The sequence below is a fragment of the Natator depressus genome, chromosome 27 (assembly GCF_965152275.1).
Source record: "Natator depressus isolate rNatDep1 chromosome 27, rNatDep2.hap1, whole genome shotgun sequence".
In the NCBI taxonomy this organism is placed as follows: Eukaryota; Metazoa; Chordata; order Testudines; family Cheloniidae; genus Natator; species Natator depressus.
Genome location: NC_134260.1, coordinates 11,399,838 through 11,427,288, shown reverse-complemented (window position 1 = coordinate 11,427,288; position 27,451 = coordinate 11,399,838). Strand labels below are relative to the sequence as shown.

The window sequence follows — 27,451 nt, the reverse complement described above, 5'->3', positions numbered from 1 at the left end:
GTGTCTGTCTGCCCGGCCCCCCAGCCCATCCCCACCCCACCCCGCGTCCCTCCCCTTCCCCTCCCCGGCTCAGCCTGGCACAGCGGTCACAGGCAGCCCCGGCAGCCGCTCGGCAGGGTCATGTAAGTCTTGCTCCCCCCCCCCCCCGTTACTGGGGGGGGCTGCCCCTGCCCATGCCAGCCCCACCCCTGGGCTCTCCACCCGCCCTGCCCCGTGTGCGCCCTGCCCCTGCCCGCCCCACCTGTGGGCTCTCTGCGCGCCCTGCCCCATGCGTGTCCTGCCCCTGCCAGCCCCACCCCTGGGCTCTCCACCCGCCCTGCCCCGTGCGTGCCCTGCCCCTGGGCTCTCCACCCCTGGGCTCTCCACCCGCCCTGCCCCGTGCGCGCCCTGCCCCTGCCCGCCCCACTCCTGGGTGGTGGGACCCATGCCCCTCTCTATGCTGCAGCTCCCCCATCCCCAAAACTCTCCGCCCCCTAGCAGCAGATCCTCCTCTTTGCCCCCCAGGTTACCATTATTTCCAGGCCCCCGTCTCTCCCGGCCTGGGGAGGGCTAGCTGGCCATCCGGCTGGTTGGCCGCTGTGGCATGTCCTCATGTGACTCTCCCCAAGGCGGAATTCCCAGAGCAGTGCCAGGTCCAGGAGTGGGAACTGCAAAAGCGTCCAGGGAGACACAGGGAGATTTAACCCTCTCTGGGGCCAGGAGCCCACACCTCCCCCTTGCCCTGTCCCCCAGGCAGCAGGAGGGGTGCGCTGCCGATGATCTAGGCCCGAGCCTCTTCCCCGGGCCAAAGGCAACATCGTGGAGAAGAGGGGGCTGAGCCCCAGTGTCTTGGGAGCAAGTTGCCTGCCCTGCCCTGGGCCAGTGGGAGATGCTCGGGGAGACTCAGGGGATATTGACTGGTTACCATCAGAGAAGTCCCACAGCAAGGGAAAAGGGGGGGCTGGGTGTTTCTCTGTCCAGCTGTGTTGCCCTTCACTTGAGTTTTGCCAGGCATGCCTCACATACGTAATTCCATCTCCAAGCAGGGGTGTGGGTCACTGTCACTCTCCCCATTTTTCAGGAGGGGAAACTGAGGCACCGAGCGGGCCCATGACTAGCCCAAGGCCGCGCACTGAGTCAGTGCAGAGCTGGGGATAAAAGCCAAGAATCCCAGCTCCCACTCAGAACCCAGGAACCCCTGGTTCCCTGCTGAGCCCACTATCCCCACATGAACCTTGGTTGCCTGTGGGGAAAGGGGAGGGAGGGGAGTATGAACTTGGTTTCATGCCGACTATCTGTGACACCAGCAATTATCCTCCATGAGTAATTTGTTTGCGGTGCATGGCATGGAAGTCATCAACCCCCTCGCTGAGCAGTTGTAAATATTTGCTTGGTAGCAGCGCCAGTGCCAGAAACATTTGTGTTATTTGGAAATTCCCGAAAGTCACAAAAACTTGGTGCAAGCTTTGGCATCTGGTGGGCGAGGACTCAAGCGCCCTGGGCTCTGCCACTGCCTGACTGTGTAACCTTGGGCAAGTCACAGCCCTGCTCTGTGCCTCAGTTTCCCTCCCCCACCCTTGGTGTCTATTTGGACTGCAAGCTCTCCGGGGCAGGGATTTTCTCTCGTGGTTTGTGCAGCAGCGAGCACAACAGGATCCTGATCTCGGTTAGGGCCTTCAGATAATACAGACACAGCCTCTGAAAGGGAAGCCAGAAAGTGAGCACCAACCCCCCTAGCTGAGGCTCCTAAAAAGGGTGAAGTTGGTAGGGTGGAGGGCAGCGCCAGGAAGACCTGATGCCACCATCAGCCTTGGCTTTGTATCTTCACCCAGGGCTCCCATCCATATCAGAGTCAGCATGAACCACAAGCGTTGCCATGTAGGAGGCAGGGGGCCTGGAGGCAAGATTTCGGGGGTCCATTCCCTTTCTTGGGTGGGAGTGTGTCATAGTGGGTTAAAGAGGAGGGCATGAGTCAGAACTTGGATGTACTGCTCCAGTCTGTGATTAAGTGGTTAGAGCTGGGGACCGAGAGGCAAGACTTCTGGGTTCTTTTCCCAGCTCCGGGACAGAGTCCAGTCTTGTGATTAGAGCAGGGAGGACCAAGTGTCAAAACGCATAGGCTCTCTTCCCCTCTCTGCAAGGAAGTGTGGTTGAGTGGTGAGAACACAGGCGGGGAAGCCGGACGCCTGGGTTCTTATTGCTGGCTCGGTGTGTGACATTAGCAAGCAGCTGCCCCTCTGGAAAACAATGGCTCCCCCCACTTGCAGGGGGTGCTGTGAGACTTAATCGAGGAATGTGTGGAAAGGGCTCGGCAGTGGGGTAGAGGCCCAGAGCCACCCAGCTGCAGAGTGAGATGGGGGATGAGGCAAACTTCTTTCAGAACTAGTCCATTGATTTTTTCAGTCAACAAAGAGGGTCCCGGGCTGCTGGCGTGTTGATGACCAGCCACAGCACCTGGGCACCGAGAGAGCAAGCTCTTTGCGTGGGGATGCAGCCATGAATCGGTGCCAAGTATGCACCAGAAATCGAATCGGGGCTTTAACTCTGACTGTCCCAAGTGATGACCATCCGGAAAGTCTGCACTAGATTGAGGGGCAAGGGGGAATTCCTATTGGCCCGGAACATCGGGAAGAACCAGTACAGGATTCCTGGGCCCACTTGGAATGGGCTCCGGACACGGCCGCGGGAGAAGAACCAGTAGTGGATTCCTAGGTCCACCTGGAACAGGCTCTGGGCACGGCTGCGAGAGAAGAACCAGGACTGGATTTCTGTGCTGTTGGGAGTGATCTCTAGGTGCAACCAGTGGCATTCGAGTGGCTGCCAAATGCACTAGCAATGATGAGGCCTTTAAAGCAGAGCCCTGAGCCCCATGCCACCCTCCCCACTGCTGGCACCGAAGCAGCCGCAGCGTGATGCAGAGCAAACAAGCCGGGTCTGCTGATTTGCTCTGAACACACTGGGCCATGTGGGCAGATGTGCTCCAACTGTACCCACTGCATTCCAGCCGGGAAGCAGCCTCCGCAGGCCCCACGTGAGGAGCCATGTGAGAGGCAGTTCTCTGCTAGACTTTCCTGGCCCTGGGGTGGGCTCCAGGCCCCAGGGCGGGTGTGACACCCATCACGGGGTCAGGAGGGAGGGAATAGGGATGCTGCTCCTCGGCACCACAGGGAAAGGGAGTGACAAACCCTGACTGTGTTCTCACACACAGTGTGTGTGTCTCTCTCTCACACACAGGGTCTAACACAGATGTACGCTCGCTCACACAATCTCTCTCTCTCTCTCTCACACACTCCCTATGAAATGAGCCCAGGCTGGATCAACATATCCAAACGCTCCTGAGACTCAGGGAAGCCCGGCTTAGATTCTGATCTGATCCGGGCTCGGCTCTTTGCAGTCAGGGCTTGTTTCTAACCCAGACCCCCGGGATGGGAGAGCCCAGTGACCGGGCTGGCCGAATCTTCGCTATTTCTCTGCCCCAGCCCAAGTGCCAGTGGGCAGCTCGGAAGCGTTGGCCATGCCGCTCTCCTTTGGTAATTTATTTTGCTGTTTCCCGGAGCTGTTCTAAGTGCTCGTTTGGCAGGGGATTCTCTGCCAGGGCTCAGCCTTTTGCAGTCACAGAGGGATGGGCAGAACCAGGGAACGGGACGCAGCAAATTCCTCACTGGCACAGGCGAGCGGAACGTCACAGGCCAAGCCAGCTCTAACTTTGCCTCGACACGGCCCTGTGTTCACCGGGGCCCAACCTGTTCCACACCACAGCAGACAGGAGAGATGGGCTGGTGGCTGACGTGCAGGCGCCAGGAGGCCTGGGTTCTCCTGGCCTTTCACAAATCACACAGGCTGATCATTTTCAAAAGTGGCCATTGAGTTGGGGAGAGGGGGCTCAAGGTTTGAGGGAGTCCAACCTGGGGACTGATCTTCTGGAGCACCCCATAGCCACAGATCAGAGCAAAACCCGGAGACTCGCCCCTCTTCTGAACGATCAGGCCCTTCTGAAGCATCTCAGTTTGGCCACCCAGAGGCAGTGGAAAATCTCAGCCAGGCTCATGGGCGTAAACCATGCTGGGCACTGGGCATTCACAGCAGCCCAGCTGCAGCGGGACCTAAAACCCCCTGCCTAGACAAAGCCTGAGATCAGAGCAGGTCGAGAGTGAGCCTGAGGGTTTCAGAGTGGGAGAGGAAGGCAGCTTTTGCCAGGGGACTGACCATATGTGTGTAGAAGGGGGAACGTGTCATGGGGCAATCGAGGGATGGGTGACCAAGCTCAGCAGTGCAACAGGGAGGCGATTATGCAGCGGGCATGTGCAGATGATAACGCAGAGCAAGGGGAAGCCTATGAGATGCCAACTGGAAGAATGCGGCTTTTGTCTCCCGGCTTATCTGGCTTTGAACCTCCCCAGGAAACGGGGAACTTTGCCGCTTCTGGATGCTAATGAGAGGTTAAAAATAAGATCAGAGCCAGGCGGCCACGTTGGCGGTTCTATACGGCGGGGAGGGAGTGGAGAGGCCAGGCCGCACCTCTGACAAAGGGGGCTTTATAGCATGTGCGTGGGGAGGGAGAAGGGGGCTGGAATCCAGGGATGGCTGGGTGGCTGCGATGCTGCGGGTAGAAAGGTTCCTTCTAGGCAATCAGGGTGGGCACCAACAGCTGCAGAGTGGCCTCCTGCCCTGACCCTAACACCCCCTCTCCCCCCAGCAGGATGCAGCAGTGCCACATTCTGCTTTTCCTCCTTCCCTGGCGAGCTGCATGGTCGCTCCCTGTCTCCGGGTACCAGCAAGGGTTGGGCGTGGTTGTGTGCCCACCAGTGCCCACGTGGCATTCCAGGACAGCTGTTGGGAGGCAGCTTCCCACTGCCACCTCTAGCCCGTAAGCATCACCTCCCCAGCTGGCCAGGGCTCCAAGCACCCGCCCGCACAACAGGAAGAACTTGTGGCCCACTGGGGCTAGGACCATTTATACCAGCTGAAGATCTTCCCTTCTCTTCCTGTGCCAAGGAGCCCGGATGCTCACCCGACCAGAGTCATGGCAGCCCGCCTTTTCCAGGCACCTTTGAGCCTCCATGGTTCTAGCTTTGGGTTCAGAACTGTCCCCCGTCACTGGGGTATTTGGTCCCATTCCATGTTGCTAATAGCCACGCTCCTAGGGGGGCTAGGTGGACACTTGCTTTTGGGGTGCTGCATGGGCTAGGGGGCTTTGAGGGTGGGACGAGGCAGCAAAGCTGTATCGGAGGGGAAGATTTTACAGCCTTTCTGAACCCGGCCGGACGTCGCCCGCTTCCCTTCCAGAGGCTGATGAGACGACTTCGCCCTCTGCTCCCCCGGGGCTGCAGGATGGGCCCCAGGACCGCACCCGCCTGGGGGGGTCATGACTGGCGATGCACTCTCCAGCATGCTGGGATCCCAGCCCCGCATTGGGGATAAGGACAGTTACAGGTTCCTGGCTGGCTATTAGTTACTGGCTAGCCTACAGTGTAGATTGTATGCTCCTTGGGGCAGAGGCCGTCTTTTTTCTCTGTGTTTGTACAGCACCTAGCACAATGGAGTCCTGGTTCACAAGGAGGGATCTTATGTGGTACCGCAATGCAAACAGTAAATAATAAGAATGCAGGGATTGCAGGCTTACCCGGCTCAGAGACAGTCCCCGGTGGCTGTTCCAGTCATGGCACTGGTAGCCTCGGCTCATCGGCTATCATAAATCTACCCCAGCAGTCCAGGCGCGCTCCAGAGTCACCAGGAGATGGTGGTAGCTACATTGCAACGGTGCCCTGTACAGGAGGTTGGTTTGGTTTGTTATTAAATTGGGCGTGGGCCCTATTTCATCTGTCTTCACCAGGGTGAGTAAAGGAAAGCTGGGGAATAGGTTCTGTGTTTCTGCTTGTTTCTTACTTTAGGACCATCCGCTAAGGGACCCAGAGCAGGAGTAGGGGGCCCTCCCTCCCGCCCTCCCTGTCCTGGAGCGGTGGTGACTCTTTAACCACAACAGCTTTTCTCCAAAACGTCCATTAGGTGTTGGAGTTGAGCAGGCCTGGCAGAAAATCCCCGCTCAACAGCTCAGCCTTCAGTCCCTTGTGATGTCCCCATTCCCTGGGTTCCCCAGCTGGCCACAGAGCCATCTGTTCCAGGAGCGCTCTGGCCAGGCACGTACGGAAAGAGTTCCCAGAGAGGCGGCGCCCACGGGCGGGGCTGAGGGATACCTTCCACCATTCCTGGCTTTCATGGACCGTGAACGGCTTCCTCTTGGCTGCACTTCGCGCCTGCTCTGGCCAGCTTCCCAGCTAGACAAGGGCAGGCTTCCGCGTGGGAAAATGAAGTGGGGAAAAAAAAACCCTGATCTTGTGGCTGGCCAGGGGGAGAGGTGTGGAGCCCACTTTTTGTTGACATGATAAAGCAGCCAAAAATAGGGGCACAGGGTGAATCCTCCCCCACCACACACACTCCTTTGCTGGCCACCTTGACAGGCTCTGCCCCTGCCTCAGAGCCTACAAATCCTACAGGAAGGTATTGCAGCCTCCCCGGTCCCCTGCACAGCATGCGACATGCATCGCTGCCTTAAAGAGAGCAGCACGCCAAGTGGCAGGGACAATACCCTGGTGCAGGGAGACCTCTTAGCAACCATTGCAGGGCAGGGTGTGGGCGGGACAGAAGAGGGGGTGGGCATGGGGGGGGGAGGCAGGGCCAGGGCCGAGCTGTGTTGGTGGAAGGTAGGGCTGCCCTCGTCTGGGCCAGGGGCCACGCTGGGTCCTAAAGCCCCTGAACAGGGACGGCACCAGCCCCTGCTAAGTGGGAGGAGCAAATCTGCCCTTGTCTGCTGGGTGCATGGCCCGGCCCTAGACGCCAGCTGGCAGAGCCCTTCTCCCCTCCCTCTGCCCCTACCACCTTTGTCCGCTCTCCAACACACACTCAGCAGGCTGGGGGGTGGGGGTGGGTGGAAATCCCAGCTCCAGCCTCACATTCAGAGGAGCAAATAAAATCCCAGGATACAAAGTTCACCGCCTGGGAGAGACTGTCTGGCAGATCCATCAACGAGGCCCTTTGTTCTCACAGACAATGCCAGGCCAATGGGGCTGCAGCCTCGGCAGGGGGACAGATGCTGAGATCCAGGCTGCCACACAGGCTCTCACCCCTCATTGCAGAAGGCAGCAGTGGGACCTAGTGGTTAGAGCAAAGGTCTGGGTGCCAGGAGGGGCCTGGGTTTCAGTCCCTCTGCCTCACTGACCACCACGGGATCCAATTTGTGCCTCGCTCGACCCCACACTGAAGCAGTGGGAGGATTCGATGGGCAACCAGGGGCTGGCTCCTTAGCTTGTGTAAATGGATAGCTGGAGCAGCACCAGCTGAGAAGCCGGCCCAGCCCAGCCCAGCCCATGGATGCCCCCCGCACTCAGAGTGCTGTGGGCCCCCAGTACAGTCCCTCTGCCAGCCCTGGGCTTTGCCCCGCGCTCTAAAGGTCCTGCTCGCAGCCCGTGCTGTTTCCAGGCCAGGGGCTCCCAAGGCTTTCCTAGATCAGGGTCATCCCCCATATTTAGCAAGGGCAGGGGGCTCATGACCCCTGGATGGTGCCCAGGCCAGAAAATAGCTGCTGCATTCACGCCCGCCTCCCTTCGCACAGGGGGGCAGGGTTGTGCCCTGGGCAGCCAAGGCCTCTCTCCCATGGGCTAGGCACCCCCAAGGCAGAGATCTTGTCTGCGCTTCAGCGTAACGAGTCGTGGGTTGATGCTTTCTTCTGGGCCTGTACAGCGCCTAGCACTGCGGGTTGTGGCTGGCTACCGTGCTCTTGGCACACCTACGTGCCAGCCAGCGCTCTCAACCACAAGCCAAATACAGAACAGCCATAGCCTACCCCTTCCATGGCCGGGGCTGCTCTGGTGCCAGGGGCCCTCAGTTTTATTCCTAGGTCTGACCAGGGCCTGCCTGCCCCACAACCGGACCAGATCCCTTCGCCGTCCCCTGTGCCTTGGACTCCCCAGCTGTGCCATAGGGCCAGCGCCGCCGCCCTGCACTGAGAGCTGGGTGTTGCGAGCTCCTCTCTACCACAGCCTGGGTCAGCGGTTCGGGCAGCACCGGGTGCGGCCGGCACAGACTCCAAGAGGCTGACGGAAGGAGCGAAGCCGGGAAGGGGGTGCGTGATGAGCCCCTCAGCCTTGCCAGCCTCCCCTAGCCCCCCTTTCCCCCTGCTCCTGGCAGACGCTGGCGAGCCTGGAGTCTTCTCACAGCGCTCACCCCATTCTGTCGCTCTCCGGGCTTTGATCTGCCGCACCCCCCAGGCACTCGGAGCCGACTTCCGAGGCTCCCTCCCAGCGCTGATGGGGGCGGTGGGGGTGGAGAACAGCTCAGTGCTAAAACAGAACAGGAGCAAGGAGCTGAGCCACCGCCCGGGGCCCTGAGAGCAGCGTGGGCCCAGACCCAGAGGCGCTGGCAAGGCAGGGGCGAGAGCAAACTCCGAGCTGGGGCTCTCACTTGGGAGCTTCCCAATCTGGCTGCAGCAAGAGCAGCTGCCCTTAGCCAGGAGGAGGGCCAGGGCAGCCGGAGGGGAAGGCTAAATGCTGGTGTCCTGGCTCCCCACAGGGGCTACCCTGTGGGCAAGGCAGGCTGCCAGGGGCCGGGCTCGTTGGGCAGTTAGCTTGCGGCTGGCATTTCCAGTTGAGGTTCCCAGCTCCCATAGAAAGTCAATGGGATTCTGCCCCCAGCTCCCTTTCAAAAATCCCAGGCCTGGTTTCTTCAAAAGCAGAGCAGGCTCCATCCTGGCCCCTCTGCATTGGGGCCCAGCTCTCCTGGGGTGACTTCACTGCACCCAACTCGGAACCCAGAGCCAGCCCTGCCAGGCTTGGGGCGATCGCCTGCCTGCCGGGGGCTCCAAGCCACCGCTTCTGCACACGGCTCCGCAGGGGAGCAGGTGAGGAGGCGGTGTGCATCTTCCATTGTGACGAGGTTACCGAGTGTCCAGGGCTCCCCCCTTTGCACACCCCTCGGGGCCACAGGCCAGCCTCAGCATCGCTCCCATGGGCCAGATGCCACAGGCTCTCTCCCTCGACAGCCCTATGCCGGCCATCAGCAGCCCCTCGACCACTCCTCAGCAGTACTCAGCCAGGAAATCACTCCACCAGTAGCCCCTGCTGTGTCCCACGGCTCTTGTTTAGTTTGGGGTGGGAGGACGCATGGGGGGCATTGCACAGAGATGGGAAAACTACACACACCAAAGCCAGTCACTGAGCAGGCCCCATCAGAATTTCGGCATGGCCCGCACGTTAGAATTCCCCGCTCCACACCCGAGGCGCTGAGGAAGAGAGGCAAATGCCCATCCTCACACCCCCGACATGGACCCCATTCCAGTCCCCATGCATCCCCTCTCCTCCTTCAGGGACCTAGGTCCCTCAGCCAGGGAATCTCCCCTTGCTCTGAGCAACATAACAACGGCCATATTGGGTCAGAGCAAAGGTCCATCCAGCCCAGTATCCTGTCTACCAACAGAGGCCAATGCCAGGTGCCCCAGAGGGAGTGAACCTAACAGGTAACTATCTAGTGATCTCTCTCCTGCCATCCATCTCCACCCTCTGACAAACAGAGGCTAGGGACACCATTCCTTATCCATCCTAGCTAATAGCCATTAATAGACTTAGCCTCCATGAATTTATCCAGTTCTCTTTTAAACCCAATGGGGCTGCACAGGGAGGCAAATTCCACACCTTCCACAGGCTTGCCGTTTTGGGGGGGGCCTCACACCCTCTGAGCCACCCCACCCCACCCCCTGCCACATAGGTCCCCACAACCATCCATACCCGGCTCCAGAGCAGTCCCCTTCCTAGCAGCTGTTCAGCTGAGCGAGGGGATGCAAAGCTCCCCCGACAACAGCTGTTTCTTTTCCTACCCCTCTGCCAGCCCAAATTCACGTTTCAAGCCTTGCAAGGCCTCGCCGGGTCACAGCTGATGCACAAACGCTGCCGGCAGTTGCAGAGTTCGGGCACAAGATGGTGCACCAGGCCCAGCAGAGAATTCCACCTCCCTCCGAATCCTGCCCCCACTTCCATGCTGTGCCCAGCCGCCGAAGTGGCCAGAGATGGATCCAGCCCCCTGCCCTGGGGGGCAGTAACAGGGCAGAGGAAGCCCCCACAGAGCCAGGCGGGAGGGTCACCTAGGACACACTGCCCCAGGAGTTCAGCTCTGTGTGGTGCAATGAGCAGGCACCAGCCTCACTCCAGGCAGCGGGGCCAAGGGGCTGGTAGCTCTCAGCTTCCCCCGGCACCAGCTGAAGGTCGGGCACTTGGTGTCGGGGTCACAAGTGGAGGAGGATTTCAGGGCGCAGTCTGGGCAAACGGCCACCTGCTTGAAGTAGGCCACTGCCCACAGGGACGGCCAGAGGCTTTCCCAAGGGGCTCCGTCAGTGCCAATAGCAGCTGGCGGGCCTAGATGGAGGGTAGTGCCAGCCGGCTATGCCCACTGCCTGGTACCTTATTCCCTCGCCCCACGGCCCTGTTTGATTGACACAGCTCTGAGCCGTAGCACCCGGGGTGGGGGAATGAGAAATGCCACAAACCACCCCTCACTTGTACGCTCCGGGCCCGGCTGCTGCTCCAGGATCAGAGAGCATGGAGTGAAGTGGTTACGGTCTGAGGCTACGGTGCAGACCAGGGGATGGGGCACGGCCCCAGAGCAGGAACCAGGACACCTGGGTTCCACTGCTGCTTTGTGACCTCTGGCCATTTTCTTCCCCTCCCTGTCCCCAGTTCCCCCATCTGTACAATGGGGGACACATGGCTCCTTCTCGGAGACCTGCACTAGCTACGCGCTCAGCATTAGCCCTGAACAGGCCACCGGTGCCTGCCCCTTCTCGGGACCCTCAGAAACGTCCTATGCCCCGAGCCTGACTCCTCCCCACCAGGAACCCAGGACTTGCCCTGCAGCAGGTCCCTAATCTCCAGGATCTTTCAGTCCTTGTGCCCTCTGCTGCCCCCCGTCCAGGTCAATATCCTTCCCTCACGGTGGCCGTGAGTCAGTCAATACCCAGGCCAGCTCATGCCAGGTCTTTGAGCAGCTCCATAACAGACACTTATGTGTCCTCCCTTCACCCCCCAGCCCACAATGGTTTAGTCCCTCAATGCTTCCAGTCACCCAAGCAATGCTCTTAATGTTCCTGCCCGTCCTCACCCACAGCCCCTTGCCCTGGCCACAGGGGACATCACTGCTCCTCTCTCCATTACACTCCTTCCTCCGCTCCCATTTACCTTTGACACTGAGCTCCCGCCACCCTAGACACTTTGCTGCACACACATTCCCTCCTCCCATTCCCTGACCCACACCAGCAGCAACCCCATCCCACTGCCATCATCACCACGCCCCGTTCGTCCAGCCCAGAAGTCACGCCCCAGCCCATCTCTCTGCTGATGTTTCAGCCCGACAGCATCCCACAGGCCAAACAAGTTAAGCCCCATGTTCCCCTGCTCACTCCCGCTCAAGGCCAGTAAACGCAGGCGCTCATGGGAGCAAGGAAAGGCTCGGCCCCCCCATCCTGGGATTTATATGGCTTTGGGATAAAGCAGATGAGTAAGTAACGGCCCTTCTCAGGGTGGGGTCCTCCCAGCAGGGCTCCCCGCTCAGCCTTGTCAGGGGAGCGCAGTACATTGGGCACAGGGATGAGCGGTGCTGGAGGCACAATTCCAGCACTTGAGGTGTTGCAGCATTTCACAGCAGGAGGTGTTGGATGACAAGGACTGGAAGAGGAAGACTTCCCTCAGCATCCAATCCTGCTGCAAACACAGGGGAGTTTAAAAGGGGACAGATAACGGAAGGGATCCTTGGAGCCCTGGAAAAGGAAGAACTGCCTTTGCACCGATTTCTAGGACCGGATCAGACGAGCCCACTTCCAGGCCAGCATCCTACCACCCACAGCAGCCAACGCCAGGGGCTTTGGAGAAAGACACAAGAAACCCAAACAAAGAGCGATGGAGGAGCCTGAAGGGTCCTCTTAACTCCAGGTGCTTAACTGTTAGAGCATGTACCACGGGGTGTGCAGACAGCACAGCAGACAGTTGTGTATCACATTCAGTGTGGCATGCTTCCCTTCCAGGGGCAGGCGCATTCTAGAGCCCTTCCAAACAGGTCGGTTGCTTTACAGCTCCCGGAATAAAGAGGCTGAGCAGTGCAAGAGAGGGACAAAGCCCCACAGGGGGTGGGATGGGTTACAGTACCCACACTGGTGCAGGATCCTGGCTGGGAGAGAAATATCTAAAGACACAGTCTGTGAAACAAATTTCTAAACATTTTATTTCAAATTCCCCTGTCGTGCCCCACCCACCCAAAAAACCCATTGTTCGAAACGACAATAAAAATGAGTTACAAACACAAAAGTCAGAGGTCTCCCTCCCTGACAATTTACAAAAAACTGAGAATTTTACACCGGCTTCCTGGACAAGATCTGCAGCAGTTACTAATGCTTCCATACGAGAGGCCAAACATGCCTATTAATACAATATATACAGACAACCCCCTTCTGGAACTAATCCACAGATACGCCCTGCTTCCCGCCCACCCACCCCAAAAAATAACCAAACACACTCAAAGTGCATTTGTTATGTTTTTATCAAAAAACTATTTTTTTTTTAAAGATTGGCCTGCAAGTCTGTTTACCATTTAGTAACTTTTTATATAGTTTATGAAAATAAATTATACAGCAACTACTTTAATAAATTAAGCAACATCAAAAAAGACCAAAAAATTAAGCAAAGCTGCATTTCTGCTGGATGGTGGTTAAAGAGCGCTGGGCTTGGAAACAAGTCAGAGCAGAAGCTTTTATCCACTTGGTTTACAACATGCGCCACACAGAGGGAAGTTCCTTATCTGCATTGCCCAAGAGTCAGGGTCTTTGAGCTATGCAAGAATTTTGCATGCTACTTGGATTGAAATTAATCAAAATCAAATACAGTAGATATTTGCCTATATATGTAGAAGCTCAATTTTTAAAACAGGATAGGAGGCTGCTACTCCAGTGTTTGTTGCATTGGTCACAGAGTGACGTTCAAAGAAAAAAGAGCGGGAGGGCCCCTTTTTTGTGTTAAGGCTTGGACGTTTTTGTTCCGTTTTGAGCGCGCGTGTGTGTGCCGGCATTTTTCTTGATTAGCACCGATAACATTTTTCATCTCAAAGCACTTTAAAAGGAAGCATCTTTTGCCCCATTTTACAACTGGGGAATCAGGCACAGCATTTAAGAGACTTGACCAAGGTCTCACCATGGCAAGTCAGTAGCAGAGAGACAGAACCCAGGTTTAACACCTAGCAGAGTATGCTATCCCCTTGGGACTCATCTGCCCCTAATTTGTAGATTAGAACTTCAGGTCTTGTCTACCCTGTTTTACCTAGACGACGCTATGGGGCAACTAGGATTGTGGAAAGTTCAACTGAAAGCTGAGACGGCTGAATGCATATCTGAGATCTCCAATGAGTGGTCCAACAGGGAGGCCTAGACCTGACAGTGATTTTAATGGTAGGACACAAGTCAAACCTGAGGCCTTATTTACAAATTGTGATGAATCGAAAAAGGGCACAAGCCAATTCCTCCCACGCCCTGTACGTTTAGCCAGTTAGATGACTCCTTCAGCAAACTCTGCTGCCTGGATTCCCTCATTGCCAGCCCTACAGCGAGCCAGAAAAATCCCACCGCTGGCCATCACCTGCACTAGAATTCCCTGATCCTGCTCAGCTCCATGAACAGCTGTTGTAAGCCTCTTCACTGAGCTTATGTACTTGTCTATCCTACAAGATACGTGACCACGTACCTGGCTGGTGTCACCAAAGAGGTACGAGCCCAACTGCCAGAGGGGCACAGTGGCACAGTCCCCTGATCAGAAACGAACACTTCTGGGGTCTTCAAGTGCTGGATGTGTAATGTGGTGCCATGTGTCTGGAAGACATGCAGCAAGATTAGAAATTCCCTCCCTGGCACCAGGGGGTCTCTATAGCCCAGCTGCAACACTCCCAACCCAACCAGGATTCAGCTTTCGCTCTGTTAGCCCCAGAAGCAGCTCGTTCCTGAAATGGGTTTGAAGACTGAGCCAAATATTTGAAACACCATTTGATTTTCAGCACTGCCTCCTTGCATGGTTTCCCCTTCAGAGAAGAGGTCTTCAAAAATTTCTACACTTAGTTTTTGACTTAAGTATGGGAGCCCCACAGTTCAAATCCTGAGCCCCAGCTTTAAAGGTGACAGCTGGCTTCCTAAACTAATATCTCACAAGTGAAAATGTCTGCAGTGTAACATCACTGGGGACATCAACTGTGTTCTTCCCTCTTCCCACGTCAGGTCGTTCTCAGAAGTAAATTACACCTGATGCTCAAAACAGTTGCTGTTTTTATTAAAAGAAAGTTTACTCCCCAGGAGCAAGTCAAGTCATCTCACTAGCTATAGACAATGCTGCCGTGAAAAGAAAGATGGTGACGTATGCAACTGGACAAATTTGATGTTTGAGCTAGCTGCCTTTAAAGGCACCTTGTCAACTTGAATATGTTTGATTAAGAAATGTTGTACCAGCTGTAGTTACATCGAAGATCAGCATCCTTGAAAAGACCATGGAAGAGATTTCTTTCAACTTTAATTTGTACATTTGACAGCACTTTTAATATTAGTCAGTTTCACTATCCATCTCCCTCATCCCATCAATAGTCAAATTCTCCCTTACTAAATAGGGCCCCAATAATCTGCAGCAGAAAAACCCCCATGGTTATAGGACTCTAAGGGACCTCCTTGGGTCATCTCATCCAGTCCCCTGCTATCACAGGCAAACCCATCATATAATCCTATTTATAAACTTATCAAATTTACTTTTTCTTAAAGGAATCAGAGATCAGGACACTCCAAGTAACTTTAAGAGAATCAAGTTGATGTGTCCCTTTAAATCTAGATAAGCCCACTAACCTACAACAAAAAATTCCCATAAAAATGTGAAATGATCCTCCCTACATGAGGACAGGGATCACTGACAAAAAGGAAACTAGGAACAGGTCACCTATAAGATCTCCATCCACAGGCCTGCTACATCCAGTAAGGAAGAACAGTGCCCATTTGGAGAGGAGAAGTCTCTGTCCATTCCCCTCAGACTTTGATAGTCTCTGAATTGGAGCAGTAAAAACGTTTATACCTGCTGCTAGAGTCTATGAAGTTTCCATCACTCCAGCAGGAAGAGCTACCAGCTCAGAAATCTAGTCGTGAAGTGATAAGAGGTGCTTTCAATATGAACTTCTTTTAAACATGGATTTCAAAAGAGTTATTTACTGCAAGAGTGTAGAGAATGTTATCCAAGCAATACTAAAGAGGCAGCAGAATGCAGTACGTGTGCCTCCCTTCGCTTGGGTATGCCACAGAAATGTGGAGGTGGGGTAAATTCACAGGGCACGTGTGTAGCACCCTGTCACCCTTACACAGTGCATTGCTTCTATGCCTGCCTCCATTCAACACAGAACACTAAAATGATCTTGCGTAAGAAATGAGACATGCTCCAGATTAGCCCATTTAAAGATATAGCATGCAGAACCCTGCAAGCCCGTGGTAACAGTTTGGTGGAGTTTCCTATTGTTGAAGGCAACTAAAGTTGAGCCTTACAAATTATACTTGCCCAGAGAAATTTGCTGACAGGTAAAGCCTTGTTCGTTTCTCCATGGAAAAAGTACAGGCTAGTAAAATTGTGATAAGCTTCTGACTCTTGCAAGGTGCTTTAGGGATACCTGTTGGTAAGACTGAGGCTTCCACTAACACCTCCTATGCTCAGTAGCAGACAGCATTCCATTCCATACCAACGAATCCCTGGCACCAGGCAGAGAAAATAAAGTAACTCTGACCAGCAGCTCAAGGATGCAGGCCACAGCCCTTGTTAGCCAACCACCATCCGGCTAGAAGGCTCACCCACTGCAGCGTTCAAGTTTCAAGTACCAGCAGAAATTGCCGAACAGCCCGTGGGGGAAATTCCTTTTCGAGGATGCTCACAGCAGACCAAATACAGACGCAACAGCATTACAAAAAGTTACGTTGCCTCTTGGACTGCTCCTGATTTTTTATGTACATGACCTGCCCTAGGACTCAATGGCTCAGCAGGAACAAGTCCTCAGTAGTTGCACAGGGCTTACAAAAGGAGAGGGACATGGAGAATTAAAACATGCCAGAAAATGAAGAGGTCAGAATAGCAGAGATCAGCATTTCTCTTTAAACCAGCCAATGCTGGGGTGTAGATTTGTGCGTTTTTATCCCGCCCCCTCCAAAAAAATTCCCTGCCCAGACAATCCCATTTAGGGATAGTAGCTCACTCTATGGGTTATTTCAGTGTTTGGCCCTTCCAAATGCATTTCCTCTTCTTTTTCCAGCCTGGCTATTTAAGTCTCCATCTTGCTTCCCCAAATCCAGCATCAATTTGACAGCTTGAATCTTTATCAGCTCCAGAAAGAACTGGGTGGGAGGTATGTGGGAAACAGCACAGACATCTTCCAAATTTAAGGGGGGGGTGGGGGGTGGGGAAGAGGTCCTCCCCTGACTCTTTGCGAGCAGACCCGCAAGACTCCCAGACCCATGTTGATTGCAGTTGTTCCCCACGGCTGGCGGAAAACAAGGAACCATCCGAATCCAACAGCCAGCTCCTTCGCACTCCGCATTGCTCTCCCAATCCAGTGCCTCGCACAGCTGTCCAATTAGAGGGAAGGTTAATGAGCTGTCAGTCTGCAGCTGCACATAAATGTACAGACATTTTGGAGGTGCCAGATCCTCCTTTGCAGTCACTCTGGGGAAGCAGATATTTTTCCAGTGTATGAATTTGCTGGAGGTTGAACAGTTGGATTCTCAATCCATGGCTAGGATGAGGTGTATCAAAGCTGGAGGGACTACACATCTAGGGATCGCGGTCACATCCAGGCCACCTCCCACTGTAAAGGAAGATGCAATCAGTCTTGTGCATCCAAGCGGCGCGGATGGGGAGCTGGGGAGCATTCGTCCCAACTTGCTGTGTGCGCCTTAATCTTAACCATGCCCATGACTATATGTAAACTGCAAATCTCCAGCTGGCGGGGGAGAAAGAGGGAGATTATGAGAGAGATTAAACTTCTGGACGCCTCGCTGGTGGGTCATGTTGTGCTATGGACCTAAAGAAGCCAGATTTCACAAGGAAACAAGACATGCTACAGCTTTGTCTACATTGCAGTAACCCAAAGTAGCAAGTCTCAGAGCCCAGATCAACAGGCTAAAAATAGCAGCATAGACGTTCCCACTTGGGCTCTGAAACCTGGCCAGGGAGGTGGGTCTCAGGGCCTGAACTGCAGCACAAAGAAGGAACATCTACACTGCTTTTTCAGCCCCCAGGAGCCTGACCCAAGCTCCGAGACTTGCAGTCATGGGTTGGTTTTTGGGGGGGCAGTGCAGACATACTGTAAATGACCAGTCTGAGAGGGTATTCCTCCCTCTCTGCTACCCCCTGCCCAAATAGGTAACCACCAACGGGATGCAGATTCAGTAGCAAATGTTTTCAGACGAGGTATTTCTAGAGACTGCTTAAGCTTTGTCGTGGTTTCATCCGGAAGTTAAGCTGTGCTCATTTACACAGGAAAGGAAGAGCCCTGGCCTCCAGCCCCCTCTATAGGAGATCTTTACAGAGAGCCAGGCAGATTTCATGTTACTCTCTCTAACCTCAATATGTACATCATTCCTTAAGGAACGGTGCGAATCCTAAAGGCTCACGAACTGATACATCCAACATAAGGGACACTCAGAACTCAGCTAAAGGACTGCCAGGTAAGACGACCACAACCCGAGTGCCAGACACAAACATCACAACTTCCAGATCACCAGGCTGCTGGGAGGGGAGGTGTGCAGCCGTCATGTTGAGAGGAATTTTTAGTTTAAATATACGGGACACGATTCTTCCCTCCTTAGAAAGGTCTCATCCCCAAAGGGCAGACGCTACATTCTGCCATGAAAACAACTCCTCAGCAGCTGTAAAGGCAGCAGCAGACCAGACTCCTTGAGATGAGAGAGCTATTACTAGAGCCAAACCCAGTAAGCCATGGAAAATTTAGGAGACACATGGCAAATGCAGTAGAAGCAACACTGTTTTAGCTCTCCTGTTACTGGCCCCATCTTCAGCGATTGTTCTGTGCTGCAATACTCCCAGATCATCACATTCTAGTTCACCACCAGAAAGGCTAGAAATACAGAGCATCACCCTCACAGGAAGATCAGGAAGCGGTCTCCAATTATGTTGGGATCATCCTTCTCTCCTGAATCATCCCACCTAAACTAGGATCAGGGTGAAAAACGTGTTCCTGTCTGTTGAGTCTCAGAGATGTCCCACAACAGCCTTAGCAATTAGTTGTCAGGATTCGACACTGCTTCTTTGATTAAAAAGCCTTTTCATTCGCAGCTTTTCGGAATAGCCAGCACAAAGGCCATAACAAAACTCCCCATGGCTCTGCAGTGCTGAGATTGCTTCAGTGAGGCAGGAATGCCCTTGACTCATGGATTGCAGGAATTTAGACAACAGCTTTGCCAGATTCCACAGCTATCACAGGAGGAACTGTAAAGCACTTGAGCCTGAAAAACTCTTGGGCTAGATCTTCTGGCCTTTGCTGGGTGGCTGATAGCCTCTTGCCCCGCAATACTACAAGCTATTCCACTGGCAGAAGGCTTCAGAACATTTGAATGGGGAACGCTCTGTTCCCCTCCTTGGGTAGGATGTGAAAGCGCACAGGACCACTCTGCAATCCAGTAGGAAATCTCGGCTACACGAGGATAGGTTTGGCTCTTGCCCAGTCTCCTAGAAAGCACAGGATCTACGCAGCTGCACACTGTTTGAGTGCTGATCCCCCCCCCCCCAATTATTCTACATAGCTGCACACGAATCTGGCTCAGTTTGCTTCCCAAGAGCTCTTTGGCCACAGCCACATGGATGGTAGCCAAAGAGCAGTTTCACCAGCATGGCTGGATTGGATACTCTTGCTGCGAGATCCCTCTCTTCCCTCACCCTCGAATCTGTGGTGTTACAAAATCCAGCTGCTCTTAAAGACAGTATTTCCCATGCTGAGGAACGGAAACACCAAAAATAAAAACGTAAATCAGAAATAGTGCCATGACATTCTCCTTTCTGCAAGGAGTCTGGGATCCAGTCCACTTGCTGTCAAAGGCTCCATCCCCAAACCAGGAGCCAGAGCTCTCATTTCCATTCTGCTGTGCTTCTTGGGGGTCCTGAATCCTCTTCAGAGGACAAAAGAGCTTGCAAGCAGAAGTCACTACTGCAGAGGCAGGCTTCCCCCTTCTCGGGCCTCCTTTCTGCTGTAGCTTTGCTTAGGCTCTTTGCTACAGGATCTCAGCAAGCAAATTCCTAATTGGAGAGAGAAGAGTAAAAGAATTAGTCAGCCTGCTTTACATGGAAGACTCCAATGCAGATCAGAGACTCCCACAGGAGAGCTGCGCTGTACAGGAGTGCAGAGCAGAGCATAGGAACTTCCATGCGGACAGATCCAGCAATGTGGATAAGGAGTAAGCTAAAGAGGAAGCAAGGCTCCCCCCAGTCAGAGCGGTAGAACTCCATTCCTTGGCAAAATCTGAGACAGTCAGTTAATTGCTCATTCTGTTGACCACTTGAATGCCAGTATTGACAGCTTGTTCCTAGAAGCCTAGCTCTTGGCTTCAAGGGGTTAGATTACAAGTATGTTTCCTGAGCTACCTCACACCTAGAGTCACACCTAGAGTCCCCGCTGGGGGAACCCTCCCCCCCCCTCATTATCAGATTGATCTGCCCATCCCATCTCTCTCCTCTCCAAAGACAAAAGGAGAGCTAAAGACCCCAAGCTAGCACTAGCCTCTCACATAAAGCAATTGGTTTAGTCCGAGTATACTCCAGATCTGCTTAGCCAGCCATACCTAGAGAAGCCCTTACCCAGCACCTTCTGGCCTGGCTAAGGAGCCAGAGTTAACTATTTACACATGGGGATTTATGAAGCGCGTCCTAGCTTGCACATTTCAGGGAAAACGCACAAAAACATTCTACGACCCTTGCAATTGTTTGTCAAGGGCAAAAAAAGCCATTCCCATACAAACCCCTCCTGTCTCATGTACACGAGACAGAGTGATACTGAACGAAGGATTCAAAACCTGCCTGTAACAGGGCACGGGGCTTTCGGGGCACAGGCAGACACCCCAGTACACCTGTCATGACCATGGGGAGCAGACGTCACAGTCACATGACTAACTGCAGGCACGTGACCTACAGGAAGCCACGTACAAGGCTTACCTCATCAGCAGGGACAACAGACTGTAGGGACCCCAAGGGTGAGGGAAGCCCTCATGCGAGTCCTTCTATAGTAGCCAGAAAGGCTCAATGGGGGAAGTGTGTCCTCTTCCCCTGAGACGGCGGAAGCTGGAAAGGCTTTGGGTGGTTAGTACCCAGTACCATGCGTTGAACCGCCCTGGTTTCTAGTTGGTTTCAAAAATGAAGAAAGGGATGCAAAGACAGCCGTAGTTGGGGCACTTTTTCCATCGCTGGCTCAGGAGTCTACACTTGCTTCCAAGTCACAAGAGCCTGTGTACTGCACCCCACCCCCGCCCCCTGAGATTCTGGAAGTTTTGCACCTGCTTTGTTTCCATTCAAAACTGAAGGGTTTTTTTTTACTGCATCTGGCACAACAGGGAAGCCCCGGGGGGTTGGAACTCGCTAACAGCGTGGCTTTGTTCCCTCTAGTGGCTAGACCAAACATTGGGGTGAGTCTGCTACTGTCTTTTAGCTAATGGGCATGGCCCTCAGCTCAAGCAGTAGAGTTTCAAGCTCTCAGATCCTGAGGCACCAGGTACAATCCCTGCTGACAACCCAACCAAGAGGGTCACTGCATATTATTTCAGTGTGCCATTTTGCAGAGTGCCAAACGTTCTCAGTGCACACTAGGTGTCAGTACTAGCATCACGGCATTGTGGAAGTTCTAGGGGGGAAGCTGGTGTTTTGGCGGGGCAGGACTGCTGGCAGCTGAGAAGCCATGGGGAGCAGATTGGGATTGGGAAATAAGCACATTAGCCAAGTAACTGCTGACCATTTAAGCAGGAACTAAATAGATAATGTTGACATTTTAAGTGTCATTTCTAAGCTTTGAGCGGTAACAGCTCATTGAGATGTATGGGCCAGTCCAGGCCTCCCAGAGCTGCTGTTCCAGGCTCTCTGCAAACATCACTGCATTGGTTACATTCAGCTCAGGTTTAAGGTTTCCTTCACAACCCTAGAGGCTTTTTTAAAATACTGGAAGGACACTAGAACTGAAAAAGCTGGAACGAAATCCTGCACCAAGGGGTAGATTCTACAAATCATGGAATTATGCAGTACAGGACGACACCAGCTATGGGAGACTGGTTCAACTTGCAGGCGGAAGCTTCCTTAATACCTCTAATCTCAGCAAGCAGAACGGGCCAGAACTCCTAGAGGAGACCTAGCATCTGTCCCCATCAGAAGTGAATCTGCCTCTTCGTATCAGCAGATTCAGTCTGATCCATTTTATCCGTGAAGTAGATGGAAAATTCCTCACAGCTTGAAAGATCTGCTTCAAAGCAGAGGCAGAGAGGATTTATCAGGCTATCAAGCACTCCAAACAATTCCCTGTGGGTGCAAAGGTGGAGAAGAAAATTCTCCTTGCTCCTCCTGCTAAGCTTCAACATTGTTTACCAATCAGACAATAAAATAGCCATTGGCATTTTAACTTCCACCCCAAGTGCGCAGGTCACTACCACACCATGGAGTTTGGAGGGCAGTGGATAGCGGAGAGGTGCTTCAAGAGGTAGGACAAGTGATTCCCTGTTAGTGGCCTGCCACAGGGCATTATCCCATAAGAGAGTTTTGGAGCCCAGTAGTCTTTGTGGAGGAGCTATTAAAACACATCCATCGCTTTGCTGGGAGAAACAGTGAGCTCCAGCTTCAAACTGCAGGAATCATCATCAGAGAATCACAGAAAGGTGGGACTGGAAGGGACCACAATAAGTCATCTAGTCCAGTCCCATGAACTGAGGCAGGACTTTGTATTATCTGGACTATCGCTGACAGGTGTTTCTCTTACCTGTTCTTAACACCTCTGATGACTCAGATTCCATAAATTCCCTAGGCAAATTTGTTCCAGTACTTAACCACCCTTACAGTTAGGAAGATTTTCCTAATGTATAATCTAAATCTCCCTTGCTACAATTTAAGCCCATTACTTCTTGTCCTGTCCTCAGTGGATAAGGAGAACAATTTATCACATTCTTTATAACCACTTCTTACGTACTTAAAGACTTATGTTCTCCCCGACCCCCTTCTCTTCTCCAACCTAAACAAACCCAATTTTTTCCAATCTTTCCTCACAGATCATGTTTTCTTGACTTATTTTTGTTGTTCTCCTCTGGACTTTCTCCAATTTGTCCACATCTTTCCCAAAATGTTGTGGCCACAACTGGACACACTACTCCAGCTGAGACCTTATCATTGCTGAGTACAGTGGAAGAATTACTTCTTGTGTCTTGCTTACATTCATGCTAATACATCCCAGAATGGATGTTCAATTTTTATTTTTATTGAAAGTATTACATTGACGACTCATTTAGTTTGTAATCCACTATAACTACCAGATCCTTTTCTCCAGTACTCACTCCTAGGCAGCCATTTCCCATTTATATTTGTGCAATTAATTGTAGTACTTTGCATTTGTCCTTAATTAATTTCCATCCTTAATTCAGACCACTCTTCTAGTTTGTCAAGATCATTCTGAATTTTAATTCTGTCCTCCAAAGAGCTTGCAACCCTGCCCAGCAAACTTTGTAAGTGGACTCTCTATGCCATTATCCAAATAATTTATGAAGATATCGAACAGAACTGGACCCAGGATCAGATCCCTGTGGGATCCTACCTAATATGCCCTTCCAGCTTGACTGACCATTGATAACTACTCTGAGTGTATGTTTTTCCAACCAGGTGGGCACCCTCCTTATAGGAGGTTTCCTGGGCTATAGTTCCCTACTGGGCTTACGAGAAGGTCATGTGAGACCGTATCAAAAGCCTTACTAAAGTCGCGATAGTTCACATCTACTGTTTTTTCCCCAAAAAGGATATTAGGTTGGTTTGACATTTGTTCTTGATAAATCCATGCTGACTGTTACTTATCACCTTATCTTTCTATGCACTTACAAACTGATTATTTGCTCCATTATCTTTCTGGGTACCAAAGTGAAGCCGACTGGTCTATAATCCCTGGGTTGTCCTTATTTCCCTTTTTATAGATAGGTACTATATTTGCCCTTTTCCAGTTCTGGGACATCTCCTGTCCTCCATGAGTTCTCCAAGAGAATAGCTAATTGCTCAGAGATCTCTTCAGCTAGTTCCTTAAGTATTCTAAGATCCTTCAAGTCAGCAGGGCCTGACAAAAGACATCTAATTTGTCTAAGTAATTCTTAACTTGTTCTTCCCCAATGTTAGCCTCAAATCCCACCCTATAATCTGGAAATGATCAAGACTTAACTCTCATCCACCCTCAGTCACCAACCCCCACCTGGAAACAAGATCCAGCACATGCCTCACTCCATGCATGGAGGCCTAAGCCACCTAGGATAGGCCTATGGTGGCCACAAAATTCTGAGCCAATTCAAAGGCGCCCTCGCCCTCAAGAAAGTTGAAGTCTCTGAGAAGCCTGGAGACTCCAATGCCAGTTAGCACTATGGTAGCCATCAGAGTCACATCATGAATACAACATTTCCTCTTTAAGTCAGAGAAAGGCTAGACTGCCTCCCCCAGCCTTTGCACTGCTCTTTATTTTAACCATGCATGTTTGATACAGGCCTAGCATCTACCTCCCCTTATCAAATATAACTTGTCCCATCTGATAAAGTGCACATGGGGATAGATTCTGTCATCACTCTGCTTCAGCGATGTCTAAGGGCTGTTAATCAGCCACAATGGACCAGAGAGCATCCCACAGGTCAGACAGCATATTGCTCCCATAAACAATCCAACGCTGCCCATTCCTTGCAAGCTCCAGTATAGATGGCATCCTGGGATGGACCTTCAAGAGCTGGCACTGCAGGGATTTTTGACAGAGCTGCAGTCCATAGGCAAACTGGGATGGGCTACTGCTCTGCTCCAGGCCTGGGTTGTTTTGATCCCTGGAGAAGCTTAGAACCTGGAGGGCCCAAAAGTGCCATAAAGCAACCTATCCCTCTCTCTCCCTGGTCTGCACTGCACCTCTTGGAGACCTGGCACAGAATCAGACCCAGGAACCTTTGTCCTCTAGATTTAAAAAAAGGGGAAGGAAAAGGTAGCTTCACCTCCTACTCACGACACAGTGCACTCTGCTGAGCTTTAACCCAGTGCCCCGGCACTGTCAGCCCACACGAAAAGGAAGCCAGGCTGAAATTTAATTTAACTGTGTATGCAGTTAATACTAAGCCTAATCACTGCCTCCAACTCAGGTTTCTGGTGATCTCCCCTACCCCCCAGTTCCCTCCATCCACTTTAATACTATTTAAAGAGTCATTAGGATTCCTCTGCATACACTGATGTGCCAAGGAGCTTCACAGGAAGATAAATTAGTGGAGGTCAGTCCACTCGGGCACCAGGAGAATAATCTTAGATTAATTAATTCCCCAGTTAATCAATTCTCTCCAACAATTTGCTTTTGCAGCCGGCAGAAAAGTCTTGTAGAGAAGGAGAGGCCTCTCCCGAGCTTCCAGTGCCCCAACACTCAAGGCTATCAGCAAGCTTCCAGCTCCCCACCCGCTCTCACTGAAATGGAGAAAACCACTCTCTACTGACGAGGTATTTCCCTCAGTCTTCATTCCTGGATTGCAGCTTCCTTGTCACTGTAGCAGCTGCCTGAGCTCACTCCCTGACCACGTGTGTGTGTGTGTGTGTGTGAGGGGAAAGCTCTGTATCCTGCACTGACTTCCAATGTGTTCATCCAGTCTTATGTGATTTGGGTCCTGGCTAGTTAGGAGACCACCTCTGTGCACAGTGCCAGAGGCAGGACCCACCACCACCACCAAACCCCCCCATCCAAGCCCTATCAGAGATGAAACACTAGAACATTGTTATCTTCCTGCACACTAACCAAGACAGCAGAAGGAGCAAGCCCCAGGATAAACCCTGGTCAGCAAGGATGAGCCTTGACCTCCTAGCTGGGATTTCCTCGCACTTTCCCTAAAATAACAGGATAGCAAGGATTTTTTTTTTATTTTTTTTTAAACTGCATGGAATAACGGTTGGGATGGCAAAGTGGATTTTACCGTCTGTGACAGTGACAAGATGGGCAAGGCAGCCTCGCTACGTCAAGGATTCAGTCTCCTGCTTCTGTTTTGAAATCAGCTGAGCTTCCTTCAGCGACAGATACACCTCCTCTTGGGGGTCGTAGTAATAGAACTTCCGGATGTAGGAGATCAAAGGCCTGGAAAAGGCAGGAGCAGACACCTTAGCGATGAGTCAGAACATTTAAAGAAAGCTACAGATAGATTCCTCCTGCCACCCCACCCACGGCCAATGGTGCCAACACCGAACAGGAAAGCAAGGGGGTCTTCAGCCAGAAAAGCGAGCCATCTAAGACTCCACAGTCCCCATTCATCAGCTAGCCACCACTCCTGTCTGTTCGTCTGCTGCTGCTACCTGTCATTCCGCCTGCCATCCCTGCTCCAACAGCTCCTCGCCGTGGCAAGCAGGTGGCTGCTCCTGCCCAATGTCCCTCCACACACAGATTCCCTCTTGCACTGCTCCATAGCTAAAGCTACAGCTGTCACGTAGGGTACCAACAAGCAAATGGAGGAAAAGGGAAGGGGCTGCAATGCTAAGATTTGCCCTCTAGAGTCTAGGCCCAGAACCAGAAAAGTTCCCCATCCACCCCAGCCATGAGAACGTACTTGGGCAGTGGGAGCTCTGGAATGTGGTCTATGCGGACAAGTTGCCTGATCCGGAAGCGGCAAAGGTGCTGGAGGGATTTGACGTTGCTGAACCTGGAGACAGGATACAGGAGCTGGACAGGTGTTGGAGGGAGACCTTAAAACAAAACATAGGAGAACAAGGTACGGCTTTATTAGAAGCAAAGTAAGTTATTTATCAAAACCAGGAGGGAGCGAACTGGCCCCAGAGATAGAGGAAACCCAGGCACTGCTTTACACAGGGGAGTGGAAAGTCTTCAAGAGGAGGGAGCCATTGCTTTCAGTTTGCATGGGTTTGCTGGCCATGTTCTACGTGGATGGGAGCCAGGCTCATGAGCAAATCCGGGGAGAACAGTCCCCTCTGATTAATGCCCCATCAGTTCTGCCATTTCCAGCAGTGAAGCAGATTCTAGGACTGTGCACATTTCCAACCGAGCCCTCTCGGAATCAGCAGTAGCCGAAGCGTCACTTTACGAAGGAAAGCAACAGGGCTTTGAAAAACATCACATTTCAAGAACACGGGCGTCATGGGGGAGGGGAAGGAGGGGACTGAACTGGAGGGTTTGCATGGTGCAACCAGGGAACAGCTGTACCAGCATTGGGAAGGGCAGGTTGGAGTGAGCCTCAAACCATGGGGTAAATCACTCACTCTTGAGGCCAGGAGGCTGGGCATAAAGGCAGCAGCAGTGTCAAGCCCTGGGGGCAGGAACTGCATTGAATCACTGGAGTCAGCCTATGCAAAGAACAGCCTTGAATGGGTGCAAGTGGAGTTGCATCCAGTTCCCCCTCCCCACATGACCTCCCCCGTTCCGAGATTCCCTGACCTTAGCTTGAGTGGGTCTGAACCCACAGAGCTGAGAGGTCAGCAGCAGCAAGGCTGTGTTTTATCTGTCTTTTCAGAAGGATTCAGTGCTAGTTCCACTCTAACTCCCTCCTGCTGGCAGGGCGTTTTCTGACTGAAGCCTCTGAGGCCAGCAGAGCAGAGTGAAAGAAGAGAAGGCAAAAGCTCTTCACACTAAGATGGGCTTGCAACTTCTCCAGGCAGCTCAGGAAGCAGCGAGACAGCTTTTGAGAAAGCAAAGAAAAGGAATCGAGGGTTCCCCCCCTTCCCCCTCAAAGAGGAATAAGCCTCTGGGAGCTCAGCCAGGAATTACAGGGACACAGCAAGAGGTTTGCATACTGCACTAGCCATCTGCCTCGCTGCTAACAGCCAGATACACAATAGAAACCCCCACACCAAGAGGTTAACAACATTTCTGCTGCAATATAGCATACACAAGTGCAGAGGAGATATGGATCCAAGGCACTCTGACTCAGGGAGACCACGCCACATATCCAGGCAACAGCGCTTTGTTCTTAAAGGGTCAGAAATCATCGCTGGCATAGGGGCTGCATAACCTGTTCAGATTCAGGATGCACCCCAGTGGGGAGTCGCAAGGAAAGTGGTAAGATCCAGATGAGACAGCAGGGCCAACTCTGCAGTTTGAGAGAGGCGAGCAGTGCCATTCAACGACCATTCCTACACTGGGGAATGATCACTTGTCTGGAGTAAGTTGCTTTTAAATAAGCTACTCTCCTTGTAGA

At 52.6% G+C, this 27,451-nt stretch overlaps 1 protein-coding gene across 1 annotated transcript in view; it reads right to left on the bottom strand.

Annotated features, from left to right (window-relative positions):
- Positions 1-12,524: 12,524 nt before the first annotated feature.
- The window catches only part of SOCS7 (suppressor of cytokine signaling 7), a 38,183-nt gene continuing 23,256 nt past the window's right edge, over positions 12,525-27,451 (bottom strand). The window contains exons 8-10 of the mRNA XM_074941027.1: positions 25,850-25,985; positions 25,226-25,383; positions 12,525-19,319 (exon numbers count right to left, since the gene is read on the bottom strand). Of these exons, the coding sequence (XP_074797128.1) occupies positions 25,263-25,383; positions 25,850-25,985 (257 nt within the window). The 3' untranslated portion in view covers positions 12,525-19,319; positions 25,226-25,262. The remainder of the gene's footprint in view (positions 19,320-25,225; positions 25,384-25,849; positions 25,986-27,451) is intronic.